The sequence below is a fragment of the Felis catus genome, chromosome B2, assembly GCF_018350175.1.
Source record: "Felis catus isolate Fca126 chromosome B2, F.catus_Fca126_mat1.0, whole genome shotgun sequence".
Classification (NCBI taxonomy): Eukaryota; Metazoa; Chordata; class Mammalia; order Carnivora; family Felidae; genus Felis; species Felis catus.
Window position 1 is genome coordinate 135,682,325 of NC_058372.1, and position 25,699 is coordinate 135,708,023.

Genomic DNA, 25,699 nt, shown 5'->3' on the forward strand with positions numbered 1-25,699 from the left:
TATTCACATTTATAACATAATAGCTCATCCAGCGACATATAACGTTCTTAAAAGTAAACTGCGTTCTAGTGAAGATAGAGTAAGAGGGACCAGATTTACCCTCCCATTTGAAACAAGTAAAAAACTAGACAAAGTATTTGAGAAGATAACACGCAAGACTTCAGATATCAGGCAGCAAAAGATATTGACCCCTGAGAAATGGGAAACTAACAAGGTGAGCCCTACAAGTGGCCTCCACTGCTGCCTGGAGGAAAGGTTCCATGATGCTGTGAAACCACAGCAAACCCAGAAGAGTTCAGCTGTCCGCCTGAGTTGAAGACATGGGGTCCCGGGAGAGCAAGGCATCTAGAGCTTGCAGAGCAGATACTAGAGAAGAAGGGGCCGTATAGAGCGAAAGAGAGAGCTCCGAAGGGCCACAGAGGGGCCTCCTTGGGTTTTCGAGCGATCGGTGCATGTGTGTAGAGAAGCTACCTGAAGGCAGAGAAAGGATCACCCAGAAGAATTGGAGGGACCAGTGCGTGGCTCCCACAGAGGCCCAGGAAGAGGCACCAGCCTCATAATCAGGGGACACTGGTTAGAATAGTAAGAAAGATCTTGCCTCAGGAAGGGGAAAAATTCATCCTAGACTAGATAGAGTTCCAGTCCTACCCAACAACACTATAAAACAAAATCCTAGAGGATCAAATTGTTTCTAAGTAACTAAATGTATCCCAGAACAGAGTACCAAAATACAAAAATATCCAGTCCCCAGGAAGATGAAATATCTGACATCCAGTCCAAAATTACCAGGCACACAGGCAAGCAGGAAAACATAACCTATAATGAGAAAAGTCCATCAAAATTAACCTTTAAATGACACAGATAATAGAATTAGTAGACAGGGACATTAAAACAGTTATGGTAGTCTATATGTTCAAGAGAGCAATGGAAAGATTTACATGTCAAGCGGAGACAGAAGACATAAAAATGACAAATCAAACTTCTAGGGATGAAAATTGTAAATATGTTTGAGATGAAAAAATAACTCATTGGATATTACAGAAGAAAAGATTAGTTAACTTGAAGATATAACAATACAGGCTATCTAAAATGAAACAAAAAAGGCTTAAAAAATGAAAAGAGCATCATTAAGAAGTAATGGGCAGAGGCACCTGTGTGGCTCAGTCGGTTAAGCGTCCAACTTCGGCTCGGGTCATGATCTCACGGTTCATGGGTTCGAGCCCTGCATCAGGCTCTGTGCTGACAACTCAGAGCCTGGAGCCTGCTTCAGATTCTGTGTCTCCCTCTCTCTCCCTCTGCCCTTCCCCTGCTCACTGTCTCACTCTCTTTTTCTCTCTCTGTCTTTCTCAAAAATATTAAAAAACATTTTTTAAAGAAATAATGGGGGAAATCTTCCTAATTCGACAGAAGCTATAAACCCACAGATTTGAGATGTTAAGCAAATCCCAAGTACAAGAAGCATGAAGAAAATTACATCAAGGCACATCTTTTTTTTTTTTTTTTAATATTTACTTATTATTTTATTTTTGAGAGAGAGAGAGAGAGAGAGAGAGGATCCAAAGCAGGCTCTGCACTGTCAGCATAGGGCCTGACTCAGGGCTCAAACTCACAAACTGTGAGATCATGGCCTGAACTGAAGTCAGATGCTTAACCCACTGAGCCACCCAGGCGCTTCTCAAGGTGCATCTTAATCAAATTCCTTAAATGGATGAAGGGGTCAAAAGGTGCAAATTTCCATACGGTAATAAGTCACCGGATGTAATGTACAACATGGTGACTGTAATTGATACTGTATTGCATATTTAAAAATTGCTCAGAGAGTAGATCTTAAAAGTTCTCATCACAAAGAAAAAAAAAATACTTTGTAACTCTGTGTGGTGAGAGATGTTTCACTAGACTTAGTGTGGTGATCATTTCTCAATATATACAAATTCAAACCGTTCTGTTGTACGCCTGAAACTAATATAATGTGATATATCAGTTATCCCTCAATAAAGCATATTTTCAATGTAAAAAAAAAATTGCTTACAGCCAATGATAAAAAGAAATCATAAAAAATAAGCAGAGGAGACAAGACACATTATGTACCGAGGAACAGAGATAAATCGACAGCCGGTTTCTCATCAGAAACCACGCAGACCAGAAGACAGAGGGGCGACGTCTTTAAAGTACTGAAAGCAAATTCTCAACCTAGGTTTCTTTACCCAGTTCAAATGCCTTTCAAATACTACAGTGAAATAAGGGCCTTTATTAGACAAGTAAAAGCTGAAGGAATTGAGCATCAGCCAACCTGAAGGGTAAGAGATATTAAAAGAAGTCCTTCTGGCAGAATGAAAATTATACCCGACAGAAACCTGGATTTACTCAAAGCACAGAACGCCGCCAGAAATAGTAACCACATGGGTAAACGTAAAGACTTCTGTTCTTAGCATTTAAGTCTCTTTGAAAGATAAATGACTGTGTAAAGCAAAAATAATAGAAACGTGGAGTTCTTTAAATATATAGAAGCAGAACATACGAGAACAATATCGCAAGGTCTGTACGTGACGTGGCGTAACATCCCTCGATGGTAGATTCTGAAGAACTAAATGTGTGCACATGAACACCGAGGAAGCCGCTAAAATGATACAGCAAAGAGTTGTAGTTCCTCAACCAACCAAGAAAGAAAATGAAATCATTAAAAATACTCAGTCCAGGCGCGGGCATGTAAACGTTAGGACGAAAGGGGAGGTGCGTGGGTGGCTCAGTCGGTTAAGCATCCGACTCTTGATTTTGGCTCAGGTCGTGAGCTCGCGGTGATGACACTGAGCCCCACGTCAGGCTCTGTGATGACGGCACAGCCCTTGCTGTCATTACAGAACCTGACCGAGCTTTCTCTCTCTCTCTCTCTCTCTCTCTCTCTCTCTGCCCCTCATTCACTCACACGTGCGCACATACACTCTCTCTCAAAATAATTTTGTTACTCTCTCTCAAAAAAAAAAAAAAAAACAAAACCCAGCCCAAAGAAGGCAGAAAAAGAGGACACAAGAAACAAAGAACAGATAGACAAAGAGAAAAAGAATAGCAAGATAGTAGATTTAAATCCAACTGTATCAATAATCACATTAAATATAAATGGTCTAAATGATAGTGTCAGACTGACCAGAAATGCAAGTCTCAAATACATAACAAGAAACCCACTTTAAATATAAAGACATATCTAGTTTAAAAGAGAAAGGCTGGATGGGGCGCCTGGGTGGCGCAGTCGGTTAAGCGTCCGACTTCAGCCAGGTCACGATCTCGCGGTCCGTGAGTTCGAGCCCCGCGTCAGGCTCTGGGCTGATGGCTCAGAGCCTGGAGCCTGTTTCCGATTCTGTGTCTCCCTCTCTCTCTGCCCCTCCCCCGTTCATGCTCTCTCTCGGTCTCAAAAATAAATAAAACGTTGAAAAAAATTAAAAAAAAGAAAAAGAAAAAGGCTGGAAAAATACCAATACCAATCAAAAGAAAACTACAGGGGTACCAAAACAGAACTCGCACAAAGAATATCACCAAGGATGATAAGAGTTGTTTCATAACTGTAAAGGGGCCATTTCATTAATAGGACATAATAATCCTATGTGTTTATGTATCTAATAACAAAGCTTCAACATACGTGGAGCAAAGCTGTAAGGGAAAACAGACAAAGCCACAAATGCAGAGATTTTAAAACCCCTCAGAACAAATAAACAGAAAATTAATAAGGATGTAGAAGACTTGGACAATACTACGGTCCAACTTGATCCAACCGACATTAATAGGACACTCTGTCTAACAACAGAATACATATTCTTTTCAAGCATTTACACAATATTTGCCAAGATAGACCATATTCCGAGCCACAAGGTAAATCTCAATAAATTCTAACGGAATTTATACTAATCAATAGTATAAATCAATAATTCAAATCATACTAAATAGGTTCTCTAACTACAATGAAATTAAATTAGAAATCAACACTGAAAGGCATCTAGGAAAAAAAAACAAATATTTCTAAACTTAATAGGCCACAGAGAGGGAGAGAACATTTGCACATCATCTATCTGATAAGGACTTGTATCCAGAATATAGAAAGAACTCTCAAAACCCTATAATGAGAAATCAAACAGTGAATAAAAGATTTGAACATACACTTCGCCCAGGAAAATATATGGGTAATAAGCACATGAAAATTAGGGAAACGCACATTAAAGCCACAGGGAGATACCACTACATAGCTATTAGAATATCTAGGATTAAAAAAAACTGACCGTACCGGATGTTGGTGAGGATATGGGACAACTGGAAGTCTCATGCTACTGGAAAGAATACACAATAGCACATGACCCCTTTAGAAAATAAGTTGGTAGGGCACCTGGGTGGCTCAGTCAGTTAAGCATCTGACTTTGGCTCAGGTCATGATCTCACGGTTTGTGAGTTCGAGCCCCGCGTCGGGCTCTGTGCTGACAGCTCAGAGCCTGGAGCCTGCTTTGGACTCTGTCTCCTTCTGTCTCTTCCCCTCCCCTGCTTGTGCTCTGTCTCTCAAAAATAAATAAATGTAAAAAAAAAAAATTTTTTTTAACCATTTAGAAAATAAGTTGGTAATTGAATTAAACGTATCTACCATATGGCAAAAAAAAAAAAAAAAAAATCCTTTCCTAATTATTTACTCAAGAGAAGTGAAACATAAAAGCCCATATAAAGATCTGTATATAAATGTTTATAGAAGCTTGTTTTGCAATCGCACACCATAACCTTGACCCTTGAACGTGTGTAGGTTCATCGTAAGCCAAGCTACCAAATAATGCAGTTTTTAACATAAAGTTGCAGCAAATGGAAAAACAAGAGAAAAAGTGTTTAAAAGAGGAAGATCCCTGTATTGATTTTCTATTTTCCTAGCTGTAACACATCCCCACAGATTGAGCAGCTTAAAACAGTGCACATTTGTATGTCACAGTTGGCGCGGATCAGGAGTCCAGGCACAGCTTAGCTAAGTGTCCTTCAGGCCACAGTCCCTCCCAGCTTTAGCTGGGACCGTGGTTCTCATATGACCCTAGGGTTCTTCTTCATCTGAGTTCCTTGCATTTGTGGGACTGAGAGCCCAGCTTTTTGTTGGCCATCCGCTGAAGTCTACATGTGGTTTTTGTGGCCTTCTTAGCCCGTTCCTAACATGGTACTTATTGAAAGCTGTCCGGGGGAAACAACTGAGCCCCACCCCCTTACCTTTGCCGTATTCTCTTGGTTAAGGGCAAGTCACAGGTCTCAACTCTCAAGGGGAAGCAGTTATTGGAAGCCGCCACAGGGTGTACCTACCACAACGTGGGTACGGCAAATGGAAACTGAGACGGTAGAAAGTACCAGAAGGGCATCCCCAGGGTCACGGCAAAGAGAGATCCCACCAGACGCTGGCCTGCAGGCTTAAGGGCACCCTCAAGCGAGGGAGGCTCCCCTCACACTTGGCCCCAGGAAGGCTGACCTGGAGGCCTGTCCCTGGGAATTGGTTGAATGACAAGCACGCAGCCAGCTGGGCTCATGAAGACTCAGGGCAGTTACTGGCGCCGGGAGAAGTGGGAGCTGTGGCCGGACGCCAGAATCCGGATGACGGCCTCACTCCGAGTAACGTTTATAGTCCAATAAATCCTGATCTACCCAAAGGTAATGATAGTTGTACGTTTGAGGGATGGAAAGAGGAGGGGAGGGGAGCATGAGTGGTGGGATGTGAAAGATTAAAGCCTCATCTTCGGTATTAAGGAAGCCAATCGATAGTAACTGAAGTTGGCCAATCCAGAGCAGTGGGGAGTCGGTAGAGGCTTCGCGTAGGTAGAGGCTTCGCGTAGGAATGCAGCGGGCGGGCAGCGGCAGAGGGGGGCCTGTCATTTCTTACAGTATGCCTTGAGGAACAGCGTGACCTTTCGAGCCACGTACGTGATATTCTTTGATCAAAATTAAACTTAAGAGAATCTGTCCGCTCGCTCTCTCGGTGTTTCTCCTTATTTTTAACGTATCCTGTGTGTTTGTGAGAAACGGAAGGGGGAGGGGCACGATTTGTGAATGATGTAGGGTCAGTGGCCCACAGTTTTGTATTTCTTCCACCGCATCAGAGGAAGCAGGTCTGGGCAGCCGCTGTGCCCACCAAGTGTTAGAGGCACTGGGGGCGGGGGGGGGGGGGGGGGGGGAGACGGGTGAAGAAGGTGGAGAGAAATCCAGGAGGGGCGGCTGGGTTGGCAAAGCCCAGGGGCCCCGGCTGCCCCCGCACGCAGTCCTGTAATGATTGTCCGGCCCCGCGATGAGGCAGAAATGTTCAGTTTAGGGAAACCTTTGCAAGTAGCGCAGTTAGGACTCTTTCAGTCAGGAGTTGGGGAAAGTTACAGAAGAAAAACGCGTCCTGTTGCTGTCGAGGAAAGCGTGTAGAGGCAAGGAACCACCCGCATGGGGACCACAACGAAGTACCGCAGACTGAGGGGTTTGAACAACAGGAGGTATTTCCTCGCGGTTCTGGAGGCCTGAAGTCCACGACCACGGCGTCCGAAGGGTTGGTTTCTCCCGAGGCCCCTCCTCTGGCTTTCAGGCAGCCTTGTCCTCACAGGGCCTCACAGGGCCTTCCCATGGTCTCTGGTGTCTCTTCCTCTTCTTACCAGGACACCAGTCCTGTTGGGTCAGGGCCCCACCCTTAGGACCTCACTTAACCGAAGCCCTGTCTCCAGCCAGCTCATCTCGTTGGAGCCTAGGGCTTTACCACAGGAACGAGGGATGGGGCTCAGTTCCGTCCATCACCTGCCTTACATAGACCCAGCCTGCGGTCCTGAGTGTTCCGCCGGCTTCTGCTCTAAATCACCTTAAAACAACAAAAAATGTTGCAGAGCAAAGTAGACCTCTAGGATTTACAAGTCAAATTAGGTGGCAGGGTAGTGCTGAATTCTTCCCTGAATCAGTTTCCTCCCCAAGACTTGGCCAACCAAGTGTCCGTCGGGGAGCGTTAGAGGCGGCAGCTCCCAGCCCTCCCCTCCTCCCGGCAGGCTCCCCAGACCACCCCTCTGCCTCGGTCCCAAGAGAAGCATAAAGGGGACGTCAAAGAAATGGATACACTCTCCCTCTGCCTTGTGTTTTCCTGCTGCAGCAGCTTTTTATCCTTCACGCAGGGGGTCGGCGGGGCTGGGCAGGGCGAAGACCAAAAGGAAATTCTAAATGCTGGGGCAGCCCGGGCCCTCCCCCACGCCTGCCTTCCTCCTTCCTGTTGTCCCCTGCATCTTCTCTCTGCTTTCAGTGCCTTACAGAATAATGGTTCAATTGCCATTAGGACCTTGGGATAAAACCCATGCCCAGAACACCCCCCCTCGATGTGCAGATGAGCTTCTCAGAAACCAGAATTTGATTACTTAATATCAGGTTCCCAAACGGTGAAGCATTATTAAATTGGTTTCTTGTGCCAGAGCTGATGTTGTCTCTCAACTGGCAGATGACTGAATGTGCCTCCACCCTCCCAGCCTCTTCTCTGCCCTGCACAGAGACAGGGGCCTTCATTTCCGACCGACTCGGCTCAGGGTAGGGGCACAGTGGCTTTCGGGCCATCGTCACACTCCTGGAGGCTTCTCCTTTAAAATAAGATTTGTCCTCAAGCAGAGGGGGGGCCCCTGTTTGCTTGAGTATCTTAGGTCTAGTTGGGGATAGCTTCAGATTTGATTACCATAAGTAAAAAGGCCAGGAAGTATGGCTTTTAAGATTGTTTGTAAGGCCAGAAAAGTTAGGGGAACATCTCACGAAACTACTGAACATTTTTGTCGTATCAAAGAAATCCGTAATTCGTCAGAAATAGGAATTGTTTTCAAACTTCCTTTTTCTGTGTCTCGCATACATAAGTTACACTCACTTCAGGAGATAATGAGGGTTGTATTTTCTGTAATAAAGTGACAGTAGCCTCTATTGTGTATTCACCACTAGACTAGGGTCCTTTCTTTATTTCATTTGAGTTTTGAAATAGGCCCTATCCCGCAGATAGTTTGATACTCAGACTGCATTTCCAGAATAAGAACCAAGGGCTTGGGGAAGTAACTTACCCAGGAACGCCCGCCCCGCCCACCCGTCGTTTGTGGTGGAGCCCTTCCCACCACACCTCAGCCTTGATTGGGTTACTGCTACTCGCAAGACTTTGATTACCCCTGAGCGCCTCTGCACTGGGGACCCCCTTCCTAATGGGCCCCAGGGAAGGGCACACCACAGCCTGGAGCCCACTGCTGCACCTGTAAGTGGGAAGAAGAGAGCCTCTTAGGGGCGCCTGGGTGGCTCAGTCAGTTAAATGTCCAATTCTTGATTTCGGCTGAGGTCATGATTTCACCATTTGTGAGATCAAGCCCCAGGTAGGGTTCAGAGTTGACAGGAAGGAGCCTGCTTGGGATTCTCTCTCCCTCCATCTGTCTGTCTGTCTGTCTCTCTCTCTAAAAATAAATAAAATAGAACTTTAATTAAAAAAAAAAAAAAAAAGCCTCTTCCACCTCACCTGTCTCGTCAGGCTCAGATATGGCCTTTGTGGTGGAATGAGGAAAGGCAGGAATGTCCAGAGCTGTCTCATGGAAATGTGAACAGGATGCAAACAATTTAATGCCTCTCTCTGGAGGTGTGGCCTTTGTGGATCATTTTTGGCAAGGAATAAAAACCAAGCCTGTACGTGACAGAGAAGCCAACTCATTGATCCACAGTGGCATCGAGGGGCGCCTGGGTGGCTCCGTCGGTCGAGCATCCGACTGCGGCTCAGGTCATGATCTCATGGTTCCTGAGGTCGAGCCCCACATCGGGCTCAATGCTGTCAGCCTGTCAGCGTGGAGCCCGCTTTGGATTCTCTGTCCTTCTCTCTCTGCCCCTCCCCCCCACAATGCTTGCGCCTACCCAAAAATAATTTTTTTTTCAAAAGGGAAAAAAAACAGTAGCACTGATTTCAAGTTGTCTATCTCAGGTTTTGGCAACCCGCTGAAATGAATTTTCAGAGCAAGTTCCAAACATAGTTATGGGATGTTTTCCCTGAATTTTTTAGGTAAAAATTGATGTGGCTCTTCGGTTATTTCAGTGGATAACGGTATTTACACTTTCAGAGGGGACTCAATAATCCCTGTCTCACAGCTGATCGTTAAAAAGCTGCAAGCCTATTATTTTTAAGAAAAAACTCTGGGTGTTATTGTTTGTGTATCATTTTGGAAATTTTTTCGGCAGTCATCAGGTCTGATTTACTCACTGTTAAGTGCTGTGACTAGATGTTTAAGATGTAATTTGGAAAGCTCCTACCCCCAGCGTAAGCTGTGTCACATGTCCTTAAATAAACGTTACACGGTTTAAAAGGAATCCAGGCTGAAGTTGTAAAGTAACTGAGTTTACTTGACAATTTCATGTAAATTTAGTTACCCGAATGCCGTGGCTGAGACATCGGTAGCTGGCATGGGACGCAGCGGTTTCTACCACCAAAAGGGTTCACAACATTGCTTTCTGCGGCTCCGGTCCTGGTGAGATTCTCCTCCCCCGCTGCGGCCCAAGTGCACATGCTGCCACTGAAGGGCCGTGAACTCAACGCCATGATCGAGTAAGGGAAGCGTGGGGCTCCGCGGTCAGGGCCGGGACTCACTGCATTTGAATTCCAGCACCACCAGGTCTGAGCTGTGTGATCTGTGGCACATCATGATGCATTTCCATGTCTCATTTTCCCAGTGTGCAAGATGGGGATAATGGCAGTCGCCCGTCCCCGCGGGGCTGTAGGAAGTAAATGAGCTACATGCAGTGCCTAGAAAGTGCTTAGCATAGTACTGCACTGGGTGTCATGGGATATGTGCCTTTGGTCCAGAGCTGCCCACACAGAGCAGGAAGCCTGAGGATGAAGCCAACACCCAGAGGACAACAGAGAGAAACCATTGGGCTGTAGGACCCAGCCCGGCCTTCAGTGTGCCACCTCCGAGCTTCTGGGCACGGGAACTGGAAGGATATTGTCTTACTGAGCCAGCCAGCGCGAGGGCAGTGAGGGCGCTCCTGGTGACCACAGCCGAAGGGGTGACTAGGGCATTGGGGTGACTGGTGGCTCAGTCGGTTAAGCTTCCAACTCTCGGTTTCAGCTCAGGTCATGATCTCCTGGGCCATGAGATCGAGCCCCATATCAGGCTCTCCGCTGAGTGTAGAGCCTGTTTGGGATTCTCTCTCCCTTTCTCTCTGCCTAAATAAATAAACCTAAAAAAAAAAAAGAAGAAGAAGAAGAGAGAGAAAGACGGAGAGGAAGGGAGGGAGGGAGGGAGGAAACTAAGTGATACTGTCCTCACAATCAGAACAAATAAAGGAAAAGAATTATGGGGTGCCGGGAGACTTCTCAACATCTTTCCATTCAAAACTGTTAGTCCTTTGTAACATTTGAAATCTTTAGCTTACGCTCAAAGCACTGCAAACAAGTTGCAGAATTTCTTCTTTCCTTTGTGTATGTCTGCTCAGACCCTCCTGCTTCACATTTATCTTTGTTTTTTTCTAAATAAACTCCCCCAATCTCTCCTTTTCCAAAGAGCAGCCCCAGGGACTTTGCACACAGAATGTGTGAGGACACTCTTCTTGCCTCACGCACTCCAGAGAGCATTCCCTTGTGTAAAAACTACCCCAGTTTGAAGCGTTAATCTCCCTGAAAATCAGATTTCAGGATTATACATGTAGAATTACCCAATTTCTGTACAAAATGATATACGTATACATTATACAGCTACGTCGCTTAAACAGGAAGAGAAACTCACCCCGGAGTTGGCACAGGACATTATTTACAGGGCTCCCCTCTGGGAGGCAGATGAGGAGAGGACTTTGCCTGTTACGCCTAGCGGTTTTCACTTTTTTGTGTTAAAAACATTTTTTTAAGTAGATTTTTAAAAATCTGGGAAGACAGGGACTAGCTTCCTCGCACTGGAAGAAAATTCGAGTCTTCCCTTACAAAGGGTGAGAAAAATAACAGTGCTTGCCCATTCTTTCATTCAAGGCCCCTGACCTAAATCAGAGTAATCTGAGCCGTGTAACACTGGGCACAGTGTGCGAGTGCAACGTGGTAGTGTTTATAGTAATTGAACGTGGCTTATGTCTTAATAAGTCGTAAGTTAAGCATTTATGACATACGTTCTTTTTACATAAAAATCATAGAAGGAAAAAGATTTTGTGTTTTAACTACAGAGTGGAATGACTTGGTCCAAATATCCCAGTGGTCTGCTCCTCTTAAAGTGGGGACCAGGTCCTGGTCACCGTGGCGTCCCCAACAGGGAATGCTCCGCAAAGGTTCCCGAGGTGAATGACACATCACCGTGTCCCTTCACGTGGGAACAGGACCCCAGAGGCCACCAGGAGAGATAAGTGCACTCTAACAGGACATACCCCCACACTCTCAGAGTGTCCCTAGCTAATAAACAGATATTTTGGAATGGGGTCACAAGCTGTGCAGGTGGATATTACCTAACTGCCCAGAAAAAAGTCCCGGGACATCTGTCTCCTCTAAGTGAGGCCAATGGAAACCCCGGTGGAGCAGCCTTACCTGTTTTCATCGTACTGATTTTTCATCTCCCTCTCTTTCAGTCACTGGGCATTATATGTGGCCACCTTTCCTCACGCATTATCCTCCAGTAGCTTTTTTCACAGCCAAAGAAGAAACAGAAAAAGCCCGATCCTCAAGAAGGCTTCTTTTTGGTTGTTTCCGAATTCTCTTAATTATCCTCCATTTTTACTCCTCTACTCTAAAAAGTATTTGTTGGGGTGCCTACGTAGCTCAGTGGGTTAAGCATCCACCTCTTGATTTCAGCTCAGGGTCGTGAGTTCAAGCCCCGCGATGGGTGCCACGTTGGGTGTGGAGCCTACTTTAAAAAGACAAAAAATTAAAAGTATTTATTGAGGCGTTATGTGGCCAGGGACTGTATTTCCACTTGATCTTAGCCAAAGACTGAGAGGCAAAGGACAGTAAAGTTACCACTCAGAAAATACTTTGGCTTAATAAAGTATTTACATTTTTGAGTTATTATTTCATAAGAAAGAAAATCAACTGTGTTCGGTGATCTCTTGGAGAGAAGAAGTGTGTAGAAAGGATTCTACCTCAGGTCACAAACTACAAGAACAAACAGATACAAGCAAAAATGCTTTATTTTTGTTTCCGAACCAAAATAAAACTGGGTAATTTATTTAGTATGAAAAAGTAGAAGATTTAAGAAGCCAGAAAAATTTCCCCAACACAACAGAATTAACTACAACGATATTTTGGTGAAGTAGAAATTACGATTCTATCACTTTACAAAATAGAATTCTTAATAATTTTTCTGCTCATGCCGAGAATATTCTTTTACTTACGAGGACTACTTTTAAGTAGCTGAAGATTTTCTCTTTAACTAGGCTTAATGTATGTTTATAAAGACTATTCATAGAACTCATCATTTCCCCAAAATAAGCTTCACCCGAAATCAGTATAGATTTTGAAGATTCGTTGCCGTTAAAATTAGGGTCATGAAGGGCAAAAGCCCATGTTTTTCAGCCTTTGCAAAAGAATCCATTAATGCAGTGTGACAAGTAAGTACAATTTAGTGGCTCCCTCGTTATTTTAAGCAAGGGGCCTTCTTAGAGGACACACAAATAAAGTCAACACAGATCACCTCCGACCCCAGGCGTGGGGCCAGAGGTCAACTCCCAAGGGCTGTCCAAATTCTTTCTTTCCCATAGCGCAGTTGTGACCCTTGTCTGGGGGCCACAATCCTTTGATAACAAAGTATTTTATTGGGAGAGAATTTTATGTGAATGTTTTAGGTCTTGTTAACATAATTCCATATTGTGTCTGCTCAGCAGGAGAACGTTAGGGATGGCTCTGTGTCCACAGGGCAGGGAGTCCCTTGGCTGTTCAGACCCTACGTGCTTTCTTGTCCTCTGGTCCCAAATAAGTAGCCCTGATTCTTGGAAGTGACGATTGCATAATTGGAAAGGAGCATGGGAGGCTTCTGATTGAACTTAGTTCCCCCCCATTTGAGAGAAATAGGCTGAAAATGAAGGAAACAGATTCACACTTCCCAGCATTTAATATTTTGGCAACTTTTAGTTCCCAGTTTTGTTCTGAAAGAATCAGAATTCACCGCAGCCAGGAGACCAGACCCGGGAACCACAGAAATCACACTCGGCCTTTGTCAGCCTTGGCGGTGTGGCATCTGCTGAAAAAAACTTAATGATGGGGGCGCCTGGGTGGCTCAGTTGGTTAAGCGTCCGGCTCGATTTCTGCTCAGGTCATGATCTCACGGTTCATGAGATCGAGCCCCACATGGTCAGGCTCTGAGCTGACCTGCTTGGGATTCTCTCTCTCTCTCTCTCTCTCTCTCTCTCTCTCTCTCTCTGCCCCTCCCCCACTCACACACGTGCTTTCTGTCTCAAAATAAATAAGCATTAAAAAAATAATTTCAGGGGCGCCTGGGTGGCTCAGTCGGTTGAGCGTCCGACTTCAGCTCGGGTCATGATCTCACAGTCTGTGAGTTCGAGCCCCACGTCGGGCTCTATGCTGACAGCTCAGAGCCCGGGGCCTGTTTCAGATTCTGTGTCTCTCTCTCTGCCCCTCCTCCGTCCATGCTCTGTCTCTCTCTGTCTCAAAAATAAATAAACGTTAAAAAAATTTTTTTTTTAAATAATAATTTCAAAAAGTTCATGATGAGGGGGCTCAGTCGGTTGAGCAGCTGATTTGGCTCAGGTCATGATCTCATGGTCCGTGAGTTTGGGCCCCACATCAGGCTCACTGCTGTCAGCCTGTCAAGGGAGCCCACTTCGGATCCTCTGTCCCCCTCTCTCTGCCCCTTCCCTGCTTAGCCGTTGTATTATTGTGTCACCGTCTGCACACGAAGCTGACACTTTGGCTTTGGCCACGAGGGCCCAGCTACACAGGCGTCTTCCTGGGTTTCTCACCTCGTGTGGATTTTGGCCTGCCTCAGACTGAACTCTGCCCTGCGGTGAATAGTGTTGCAGCCCCAGACGCAACAAAGTCTGGGTAACGTTCTTACTGCCAAATGTGCCTTCCATCTACAGAGTTAATTTAAGGGACGGGGCAGCCTCGCTGTGGCTGAATATGATGATTCATTTTCTTTTAAGGTTTATTTATTTTTGAGAGAGAGAGAGAGACAGACCGCCAGCGGAGGAGGGGCAGAGAGAGAGGGAGGCACAGAATCCGAAGCAGGCTCCAGGCTCCGAGCTGTCAGCACTGAGCCCGACGCGGGGCTCGAACCCACGAACCGGGAGATCGTGACTTGAGCCGAAGTCAGATGCTCGACCTCTGAGCCACCCAGGCGCCCCTGATCATTCATTTCTTAACCTATAAAATACGCTGGTCCCTTTTTCCAAATCCATGCCACCACACACATTCTAAAGGCACCTGAAAATGCCCGTGGCATAGTGTGGGTAGGCAGGAACACTCCTGTAGAGGACTGGCGTGAGCTGGCCACAGACAGCTGGAAGAAAACAGGAACAGTTGCCACCAGTGGCCTTTGTGCTTGGTGTCCCGGTGCTACAACAGGAAGCATGGATTTCTTTCCGGGCTTCCTCAGATATGCACAGCCACTGTGATAACCAGAGAAAAATGTTACTGCTCTGCTAGGACCAGAACGTTTGCAAGGATAAGTAGGCATCCACAGAAGTAAAGGTTTAAAATTCAGGAAGTCCCCACCTCCAAGCTGGGTGCCGGAACTTTATTTGTAGTTAATTGTTTGAAACCCAGAGCACGTTTTCTCAAAGCCATGTTACAAACGGTAGCAATATTCCAGGAAGGCTCAGAAGCCTTTTTTTTTTTTTTTTTTTTTTTTTTTTTTTTTTCAGTAGAGCGCAACCAGGGGAGGGGTAGAGAGAGGCGGACAGAGGATCCGAAGCGGGTTCTGCCCTGACAGGCTGACGGCAGCGAGCCCAACGCGGGGCTCGAACTCACCCACAAACTGTGAGGTCATAACCTGAGCCAAAGTCAGACACTCAACAGACTAAGCCATCCGGGTGCCCCCTCAGAAGCCTTCTTAGCCCATGATATGCCTAAAGTACAATCCTGCACAATTGGCCAGACAGGAGCTAGCCACCAGACATCGCCGTGTTGATGCGTCCGGCCACACAGAGAGCAGGTCCCGTGGCCCTCTCACCACACTCTCAGGGAGCAGGTGGTTAGTGAGGCCCGTGGGGGCACGGATGTCCTCCCCGCCTGCTGCTCCAGAGGAGGGTGAAGTAGCATGGCCAGGGGTGAATCAGACTTTCCCGTCCCCTTCCTCCTCACCTCTTCTACCTCGGAGCTCCCTCCCCAGTGCTGAAGGAGGAGGCCTCCTCGGCCACATTGTCTAAGCCGGCCCCCTTCGCAAAGGGTAACGTGCACATGAATCACCTGGGAGTTGGTGACATGGCAGATTCCAATTCAGCAGGCCCGAGCTGGGTTGAGATTTGAGACGCCAAACAAGTTCCCGGTGATGCCCACACTGCTGGGCCACGGACCCCAGTATGAGCCGCAGGAGTCGGCCAGCATCGTGGGCAGGGGTCGGGGGTGGGGGGCAGGGGGTGGCGGAGGGGGACATCCTGAGTCGTCGCAGAAGGGACGAGGCAAGTGAGAGAGCTGAGCTCTGTCGCAGGTGGGAAGAAGTGGGCGAACCCTGGACGCGGTCCTGGCCGTGTCACACGTCATCTCACTGGAATGTTCTCCGGCCAGAGCAGGCAGGAGCTTTGCAAGACACAGCCCTTAGTCCTCAGAAGAGTGAAGCCAAGTGGGGCCCGGTGTCTTTGCTCCAAACGATCGCGTGCAACATTGGTTTCTGAGCATCCTTTTTATGAAAAGTACAGTAATAAAGCCCGGCAGGAAATACAGCAATCATTAAGGAGCAGATCATCCCGGAGCCTCACCATCTAGGTCCTTGACCGTGTTTTAGTGCGTGAGTCTCCAGCAATCACAGCACTTTCCTCCGGGATACCAAGGGTTTCCGGTGCAAGTGGACTCAGACGCACTCTGATAGACTGATCTGGACACACCACAGCAAAGCAGCAAGGAGCACGGGCCTGGTTCCAATCCTGTCCCCACCACTAACTTGCTCGTCCTAGTCCATGTCCTTGAGCACATGGCTTGTGCCTGAATGTCCCCTGTCCCATCAATAAATTGAGGCTGAGGGGCGCCTGGGTGGCGCAGTCGGTTAAGCATCAGACTTCAGCCAGGTCACGATCTCGCGGTCCGTGAGTTCGAGCCCCACGTCGGGCTCTGGGCTGATGGCTCAGAGCCTGGAGCCTGTTTCCGATTCTGTGTCTCCCTCTCTCTCTGCCCCTCCCCCATTCATGCTCTGTCTCTCTCTGTCCCAAAAATAAATAAGCGTTGGAAAAAAAAAAATTTTTTTTTTTTAAAAATAAATTGAGGCTGAAATTAGTACCTCCCTCTAAGGGTGGTGGGGGACTTAATTAAAGATGTGATTTGAGAATCTTGGAGCTACGATGTGCCGTGGGGCCGTGGGGGGAGGTAAGTGGTCCCCACGTTCAGGAAGTTGACATCTGCCTTTTCTATTTCATTTCCTAAACCAAGAATGAAATAGCAGATGGCGAATTTAAAGAGATACAGGTGACCTAATACAGGAGGCTGAATTGAATTATGTAGTTAATTTATGTCATTAGATGTACACTGTTCAGAGTGATCGTTTCGCAGCATTTGCTAACATACAATATTCCATTTTCTCCTCTAGATGAGCACCATGCCAGGACTGCCGACCCGGCCCTGCTTCTACGATATAGATCTTGATACAGAAACAGAGCAAGTTAAAGGCTTGTTCTAAATGAACCAGACTTCCACAGGACCCAGTGCAGGTAGGCTTCTGGGCTTCCTCCCGTGTCTTTCTTTCTTTCTTGCCCCAAATATGTTTTAGTTTTATTTTGTCTTGTTTTTCTAATATTTACTACAAAACATGGGCTGATAAGTAATTTCCTGACTTGTTACTATGAATTCCTACTGAATAAGAGCCCGTGACTTGGGTCACTCCTCGATGTGGATATGCAGTGAGATGGGCTCCAGTCCAGTGAAAGTCAAATCATGTCGCTTCTGAATATAGATTGGTTGAAGGCATCTCTTGCCATTAAAAAAAAGGAACCCTGTGAACTCATTATTCTGTCTCCAGAATTAAAACTAATATAGTGTCGGGGCGCCTGGGTGGCTCAGTCGGTTGAGCGTCCAACTTCGGCTCAGGTCATGATCTGGCAGTTCGTGAGTTCGAGCCCCGCATCGGGCTCTATGCTGACAGTTTGGAGCCTGCAACCTGCTTCAGATTCTGTGTCTCCTTCTCTCTGCCCCTCCCCTGCTCATGCTGTGTCTCTCTCTGTCTCTCAAAAATGAACAAAATTAAAAAAAAAAAAAAAAAAAGCGAATATAGTGTCCCTCCCTGTCCGTGTGGATTCATTCTAAGACACACAAACCCTCACCGCCCCTCAGCGTATGCCTAAAACCACAGATAGCACTAAATACTTCGTGTGCTGTGTTTTTTCCTATACGTACACGCGCATGATGAAGTGTAATTTACAAATTAGGCACAGTGAGAGATTAACAATAATAAGTACCAGTAAAGTAGGACAATTATAATAAGATGCTGTCATCAGAGTTCTATGAATGTGGTCTTTCTCTCTCCCGCTCTCTAAATACCTTATTGTACTGCACTCCCCCCCCCTTCATGTGCTGATGGGAGATGATAAAATGGCTACACGATGAGATGAAGGGGGTGACGTAGACATCGTGACATAGCTTTAGGCTGCTGTTGACCTTCTGACACCGTGCCGGGAGGATCATCTGCTCCCAGACCACATTGACTGTGGACAGCTAGACCCATGGAAAGCGAAACCGCAGATGAGGGGGACTACTGTGTCTTTAGGCATTTTATAACTCTACCTTCCTACCACATACCTCTTGTGCGGAGTCAGAATTACGTGATAGACGGATCTGGGTGCATTCATTCCCTGCGGCTGCCATAACAGTATCACAACCGGACGGCTCAAAACAACAAATGTTTGTTCTCTCAGTTTCAGAGGCTAGAAATCCGAAGTCAAGGTGTCAGCCAAGTCGTGTCCCCTCTGCGACTCTGGTAGAATCCTTCCTGGCCTCTTCCTGGCTTGTGGTGGTGCCAGTCCTCCTGAATGTTTCCCAGCTGGACCCACATCGTTTCAATCTCTGCCTCCATGGCTGTAGCATTCTCTGTGTGTCTCTTTGTGTGGGGGTGTCCTTAGAGGGACACCAGTCACATTGAATCAGGGCCCACCCTCCAGACCCTATCTTAAAGTGACTACCTCTGCAAAGACCTTATTTCCAAGTGAGGTCACTGTCTTCGGTCCTGGGGGTCAGGACTTCAGCATATCTTTTTGGGGACAGTTCAACGCAGAACACTCGACTGTGACACAACAGATGGATTGGGCTCTTGTACCACTGGAAAGGTACATGAAGATGAGACCGGTCTAACGCAGAGGGCCCTGTGCGTCATAGGAAGGACAGGGCAGCAGAAAGGAGACCCTCGCTAGTTCATGGTCCACACAGTTTAAGAGGGCTGGTCTTGACTTGGAGCCCCCAGAGGCAGCCCACAGTGGGGGTCCCTTGGTCTTACTCATGTCTGCCCCTCAGGACTGCAGTCACACCTGCTGGCTTCCTTCCTGGCTTCCTTCCGGAAGAGAAATGACCACCCTCCTAATCCTGCCCCTGGGAAAACTCTCAGTCCCAGTCGTAAAGGCTTGTGAAGCTGCCTTTCTCATCCCGTATATCAAACCTCACCATATTCTCAGAACACATTCCTTTTCCCATCACTCCTCGTTCCGTCTCCACACTCGCTCCTGTTCCTTAGCCCAGCATCCCTTCCTTTCTTTCTTTTTCTTAATTTTTATTCATTTAAGACAGAGAGAGAGAGTAAGCAGGGTGTAGGGGCAGAGAACGAGAGAGAATCCCAAGCAGGCTCTGTGCTGTCAGTGCAGAACCCAACGTGGGGCTCAGACCCGCGAACCATGAGATCACGACCTGAGCTGGGACGAAGAGTCAGAAGCTTAACCCACTGAGCCACCCAGACTGTGGGCCTATTAGACAAGCTTACTTGACCTGAATTCTCACTTTGGTTGGTTTCACTACCAGTCGTCAACATGGGGAGATTGTTTTCCCTTTTTGTAAGTCTTTGTTACTAATACGCTAGAGACTATGATGAGAAAGGTAAGGAACCACGCCAATGTGAAATGACATTAATACAACGTGCGGAATTGTTGGGTTTGGGGTGTGTGAGGCGTATGGTGTTCTTTTTCACTGAGGAGTGGGGGCTATGTTTAGTTTGAACCACAACCACATTTCAAATCTGTGTCCATTCGGAAGAAGAAACCCCCACAAAATAAACCAAGGAGACTAATTTCACAAAGAAGCCTTGATAATGGTGTCATTTTGGTCTTTGGGTATAAAGTGTGTGTGTGTGTGTGTGTGTGTGTGTGTGTGTGTGTGTGTGTGTATGAGAATGTCTTGGGTTTCCCAGCTAGTTCTTGGGAAAATGACAGTACCCTTCCTCTTCCACTGAAAATTAACCCATCCTGACTAATCTCCCCTTTCACGTCAAGAACCCATTCTGCTGCATTTCTGCCATTTATCATTCTTCTCCAGAACAAGTGTGTTTTCACCCTTTTATCTCTCTCGGGTTGTATTTTTCCAGCCTCGTGGTCCGTTTTCATTTGTTCCTCAAGTAGGTAATTAAAACCCAGTTACACCTTAATTATAGGTTAAGGCTCTGCTAATGCCAAGGGACACGTCACGTACACTTAAATCCTTAGGTCTGTGTTCCCTAACAAGTGTTCCTCCGGACTTTTTTTTTGAAGTTTACTTACTTATTTTGACACAGAGAGAGAGCACAGGGGAAGGGCAGTGAGAGAGAGGGAGAGAGAGAATCCCAAGCAGGCTCCACACTGCCAGCATGGAGCCCGACGCGGGGCTCGAGCTCACAAACTGTGACATCATGACCTGAGCCAAAACCAAGAGTCGGGCGCCTAACCGACTGAGCCACCCGGGCACCCCTAGATTTTTTTTCAGTGTTGAGCGAGGGTTAGAGGTCAGGACGCCAGCCTGTGGAAGTTACCTCAGTGAGCCAGGCACCGTGCCGAGCACCTCACCTGGGTGGTCACAGCACCCCTTGGAGGCAGGTGCTGTCCCGCAGGGGTAGGTCCTCCCCGAGGAGGTAGCTGAGGCGTGGTCCCGAACCCCAGGACTGCAGAGCCATCTTTCCATTGCTTGGCCCTGCCTCTCCTTCCAAAGCTGGCACGGGAGTCACCTTCCCACCCCTTGCCACCCCCTGGCACATGTCATGCTGGGATCAGTGAAGCGAGATGGGCGGTTCTGTTTCAGAGCTGTGGAAGCACTGGCCCAGGAGAGTCAGCAGCACGGTCGAGGTGCCCCGCCAGTAAGCACGCATGCCGAGACTCCCCCAGGACCTGCCTCCCCTGTCTCACCCCATCCTTTATGCCCAAACCAAAGGATGCCCTTTGCGTGTCAGTCACAGGGTAAATGAACCTTGGCCCGCCCTAGAAGATCGTAACCAGTTATTTAAACAGACCTATAATTTGGGGATCATTTCTGTATAACAAAAGATAATTCTTTGGGTATGAAAAGCGATGACTTTGTCCAGATTCTTTTTCGCCGGAGTATAATAGGGCTATCTCTCGCTGAACTCTCTCATAGAATGTTGTTTTCCCCCTCACTTATCCAAGGCTCCTTTCTGCTTTGTGAACTGCCCGATCCCGTTCCCAGCTCGGTGGGCGGTGGTTCAGAACCCATCACTTGACCCTGCTTTGCACCTTTGAAAATGGATCCAGTGTCGCGGGAGAAAGCGCTGTACAAAGCAAACATTCCTTCCCGGGAACTCCCGGGGTGATGTTCCCGCAAACGGACCCTCTGTTTCCCATGTCCTCACAATACGCGGTCAGGGGCCACCTCCTCGCAGTCAGGTCTGTGGCGATTAAAGGTGCAAGGAATCAAAATGTTGACGTTTGGATGACAGTTGGCGTAGACAGATTTGCCCGCCAAAAGCGGGAACGTCTGGCGGTGGCTTTGCTCCTGGAGCGGTCAGACTCCAGAGAGCCCCGTGCTGTCAGCCTCAGAGTAACACACACGTGAGTTTTTGCCGCACGCGTTGTAGACGTGTAGCACACGGAAGATTGCGCTCTGTTAACAGCTGTTTCTGTCCTTCCACTTCCTCTCCTCTCCTGCTTACCTCCCCGTCGAGGAACTCATGTAAGATCTCATATGAACAGAGAGCCAAGAAGTCACCAGGATCTGAGCTCTTGCTCCTTCCCAAGGCTCCCCTGTGATGCTTTCACTGTTGTCAGAAGAAGGGCATGATTCATTCTTCCGGGTGGCACCAAATAGAAAGAATTAAAATCAGTTGTTTGTCCCAGGAACACCGATCCTGCCATATTACTGCTCAGTCTTTTGTTTGAAAATGATTGGATTTCAGGTGTTTTGTTGTTTTTGTTTTTTTTTTTTTAACATTTATCTATTTTTGAGAAAGAGGGAGGGGGGAGGGGCAGAGAGAGGGAGACAGAGGATCCGAAGCAGCCTCTGTGCTATAAGCATAGAGCCTGATGCGGGGCTCGAACGCACGAACTGTGAGATCATGACCCTGAGCTGAAATCAGGTCGACTCTAGTCCTGCTTAAATGTTAGTTATTGGCCCAGAAAGCTTTTTCTTGAACTGCACGTGCAAAGAAAGGTGCTCGTTTCTTTCCCCAACTGCCTGTAGAGCAGAAATGTTCAGTGATAGTTAATGGTCATACGACAGTCTTGAGTATGGTTGCTGCCCTTCTGTGGTCAGGGTCTGTTATGCAAACCAGAGGCTTCAGGGTTCCCTCGGGGAGCACCTGGGCTCTGTGATTTTGGTCTTAAAACTGTCTTTTCAAGAAGCAACTCAAACACTGTTGATTACCGTTATGCTCCAAGATGAAGGTCAGCGAGTACCTCGCCCTGAGCCATCCGTGGAGGGCACAATGGGAAGCTCAGGCCACTTAAATAAAAGATGGAAGGGACTTCAATCTAAAGATGTCATCTTTATCATCTCATTGACATCGAAAGGTGGTGACGGGGTCGCCAAGGTGGTTCAGCCAGCTAGCATCTGACTTCGGCTCAGGTCATAATCTCACGGTTCATGAGCTCGAGCCCTGCGTCGAGCTCTGTGCTGACAGCTGGGAGCCTGGAGCCCGTCTCAGATTCTGCGTCTCCCTCTCTCTCTGCCCCTCCCCAGCTTGTGCTCTGTCTCTTGGTCTCTCTCAAAAATAAATAAACATTTTAAAAATTTGAGGGAAGTTCTTAACTCCCTTTTAAGGAAACTTTTTTTGGGGGGGCGGGGCAGTGCACCTGGGTGGCTCAGTCAGCTAAATGTCCAACTTCGGCTCAAGTCGTGATCTCACGGTTCATGGGTTCGAGCCTCGCGTCCAGCTGTGTGCTGACAGCTCAGAGCCCGGATCCTGCATCGGATTCTGTGTCTCTCTCTCTCTCTCTGCCCCTCTCCCGCTCACACTTGGTCTCTCTCTGTCTCTCAAAAATAAATAAACATGTTAAAAAAGAATTTGAAGAAACGTTTTGGGCTCTCTTTGATTTCTTATCCATTCCATACCAAGATAGACTATTTCCTATCCTCATAGGACTATTTCCTAGTCCTCATAGGACTATTTCCTGTCCTCATAAAATTCTGAAATGTTTTTTTCCTTAATAACTGGATAATAATAAACAGCTGACTCCTCTTTTTAAATCCTCACTAGAGTGGTTGCATTTCCAATTTATAAAATCTGTATTCAGACTTTCTATACTTCTGCCAACACGCAGAGGTGATTTTTTGTTTGTTTTGTTTTGTTTTTTAATGTGGAACCACATACGCCACGCCCCTATAAACACAAAACCACTACGTACAAATCTAAGGTGTCTAATCAGCTGGTCTTCAGCCACCCACTTTGGGTTTGGAAGGCCTTCAGACTTGCCCTCCTTGGGCTGTTTCCAGTGCACCAAGCCCACCGTCATTCCCCTTACCCTCCTTTCGTCCATGTGTGTCACTGAGCCTCAGGTCCAGGATCACGAGAGCCCCCAAAGTGAGGCTGGCCGCCTCCCTGAATGGAGGGGTGAGGTCCTGCCCCAGGCAAACCTCCCTTCCCAACTTCGAAAAGATTTTCTTTTGGTTGAGGATTATTGTGCTCGGGGTGCTCCTGTTTTCTGTTTACTTCCCTGCCTTGAATCCGATGCGAGGAGAGTAGTCTGCATTCCTGGTCCCCTGCCTTCGTCACTGTCTTCTGTTCTGAGGCTAAGCAAGCATCCTTTCTGGCTCTAGAGGCCCCACTCATCTGCGGGAGGCCAACTCACTACGTTCTGGCCCAGCAGACAAATTCTTCCACGTATAAATTCAGATTAAAGGCCAAATACTTGCATTGACACTTCTTCCGCCATGATGAACAGAGACTTTCTGAACCTTCGGGGTTTGGTTCGTTTGTCTTTTCTAAAATGTAGTTTGATGACTGCTCCTTCTAAAAGATTTCAGGCTCCAACAGTGTCCAGGAGTCTTAATATCCTTTCAGAGGAAACAACAAAGCTTTAACATCAATAAGATCTCCTCCCTTCCATTCTTGCCCTAAATGCATTTTTCAGACCTTCCTTTCTGTGCCTACTATAAAAGACAAGCTGAAATCCAAGGCGACAGGATTCCTGATCTAAAATCCTGAGCGGTCTCACTCGGCAGGATCCCGGGGACCGTAAAGCCCAAATTCAGAATTTTAGAATTTCCGCCTGATCTTTTCAGGAGGTTCAGAACACTGCCTACAGTGACCATGCTGACTGGGTCGCAGAGCGGTGTGGAATCGGATTCTCCACCGCTCTTCAGTAAGACGATTCCAAACAGTGATTCCCAGCCCTGTCTTGTGAAGGGAATCATTTATCTGCGGGTGAATTTTCTTTTGGACTCTGGCTTTTTAGAATTATATGACCAGTCTGACATCACGGGGGGGAGAAAGCTCTTCTTAAATCGCTGAAACATGGCTTTGTTTTCCAGGCTCCGGAAACACAAACCCGTCTTTTGCCTTCTTGCTGCCGTTGGAGAAGAAAGTGAATTTGAAATATGCCGGTTACACAATGCGGGAGAAATGGGGAAATAGACCAAAGACATATTCTCCGTTCAAGAATTCTGTCTGCAACAGAGTATGGTGTCCGGTGAAAGGACCTCCACCAAGTTCGAAAGAAAGTAATTTATTTTCCGTTTCTGCAGAGTTTACATTATTTCCCACTGCTTACATTGTAGAATGTTTATTTTATGGGGACTGAGGGATTAAAAGAGTGTGAACTAAAAGGTACCATTTTCCACTCTGGAGTTTTCTGTTTTGTCTTTGAACTGAAAATAAACAGGTATCTAGAAAACCAAACAGCAAGTTTCCAACGCTAGATAAAGCTCTCTGATCTCTAGAGGTAACTGTTCACATTGGGGTTGTGACCTGACAGATTTTCTGGAAAACTGTGAATACAACGAGGGCTTTTAGAAACATAACGAGAAAGAAATTGCACGCGCACACAGAAATATCTGATCCATTGTGAAATCTTCGGACCGTTGGAGGGTTGTAATAAATAAATAGCCTTTAGACCGCAGTGCATTTTATACACAGAACTGTTTTTCAGTGCCAGTGAAGTTTACATCACTTACCCAAAAAATAATGGGTTCGTGCTCGTTCCGTCCACCCACAAATGAATCTCAGCAGCCATTAAGCTTTCGAAGGCCCATAGGGCAAAGAAAAGTTGGCTCTTGAGGTCAGGTGTTGGGCAGATGTTTTTCCATTTGTCCAACCCATAATTCATAGTAAAGAATGGTGCATGGGCTGTACCCCCTTCCCGGGAGTTACTGACCCTTTTCTGTTTCCATTTTTTCCTACAATAACATAAAGTTATATAAAAGTTAAGACAAAACCAAGGATTCAGGAACAAACAAGAAGTGATTGTCCTCTAAGCAGTATAAGTAAAAGAGTCACCATAAATATCTTAAATGTCCCCCCCGGCGCATCCTGCAGAGTCCTTGCCATCGGATCTTTCCTGCACATTCTAGTACTGCACCCTTCAGTGACCCTGCTCGTTAGTTGCCCTGCGTATAATGTGTCTTTATGCACAATTTAATTTGTTCCAAAACATGGCTGAAACAACCAAAAAGCCTCCCCACCCAAAGACTGTCTCAAGAATGGTTTTGCTTGGTGTTTCTGAAGGGTGTGTGTCCCTCTCCCCCCACCCCCCGTCCTTTATTGGCGAGTACACCTCTCCAAATATACAATGAACCAGTGTTTTCCATATACTGCCCTTTGAAGGTCTTAAGGGTTCACAGGAAACCTGTTCTCTCTGCGATGCACTCAATGAGCGGTCTGGCTCAGGAGTTCATTTTTAAGCAGTTGCCTTCTGTTCTTTGACTTTATAATTTTCCTCTGCTATTTAGTTTCATTTTCTGTTTTTGAAAGTATTTTGGGGCGCCTGGGTGGCTCAGTCAGTTCAGCGTCCAACTTCAGCTCGGGTCATGATCTCACAACTCGTGGGTCCAAGCCCCGCGTCGGGCTCTGTGCTGACAGCTCAGAGCCTGGAGCCTGCTTCGGATTCTGTGTCTCCCTCTCTCTCTCTCTGCCCCTCCCCTGTTTGCGCTCTGTCTCTCTCCCTCTCAAAAATAAATAAACACTAAAAAATTAACAAAAGAAAAAATACATTT

The 25,699-nt window shown here is 46.8% G+C and overlaps 1 protein-coding gene across 4 annotated transcripts in view; it reads left to right on the forward strand.

The window, feature by feature from the left end:
* MTHFD1L (methylenetetrahydrofolate dehydrogenase (NADP+ dependent) 1 like) overlaps nucleotides 1-24,317 on the forward strand; it is a 188,845-nt gene extending 164,528 nt beyond the window's left edge. For all 4 annotated transcript variants that reach the window (XM_045058205.1, XM_023254505.2, XM_045058209.1 and 1 more), the window contains 2 exons: nucleotides 16,683-16,803; nucleotides 24,020-24,317. In XM_045058205.1, coding sequence (XP_044914140.1) covers nucleotides 16,683-16,772 — 90 coding nt within the window. In that variant the 3' untranslated portion in view covers nucleotides 16,773-16,803; nucleotides 24,020-24,317. The remainder of the gene's footprint in view (nucleotides 1-16,682; nucleotides 16,804-24,019) is intronic.
* The last annotated feature ends 1,382 nt before the right edge of the window (nucleotides 24,318-25,699 follow it).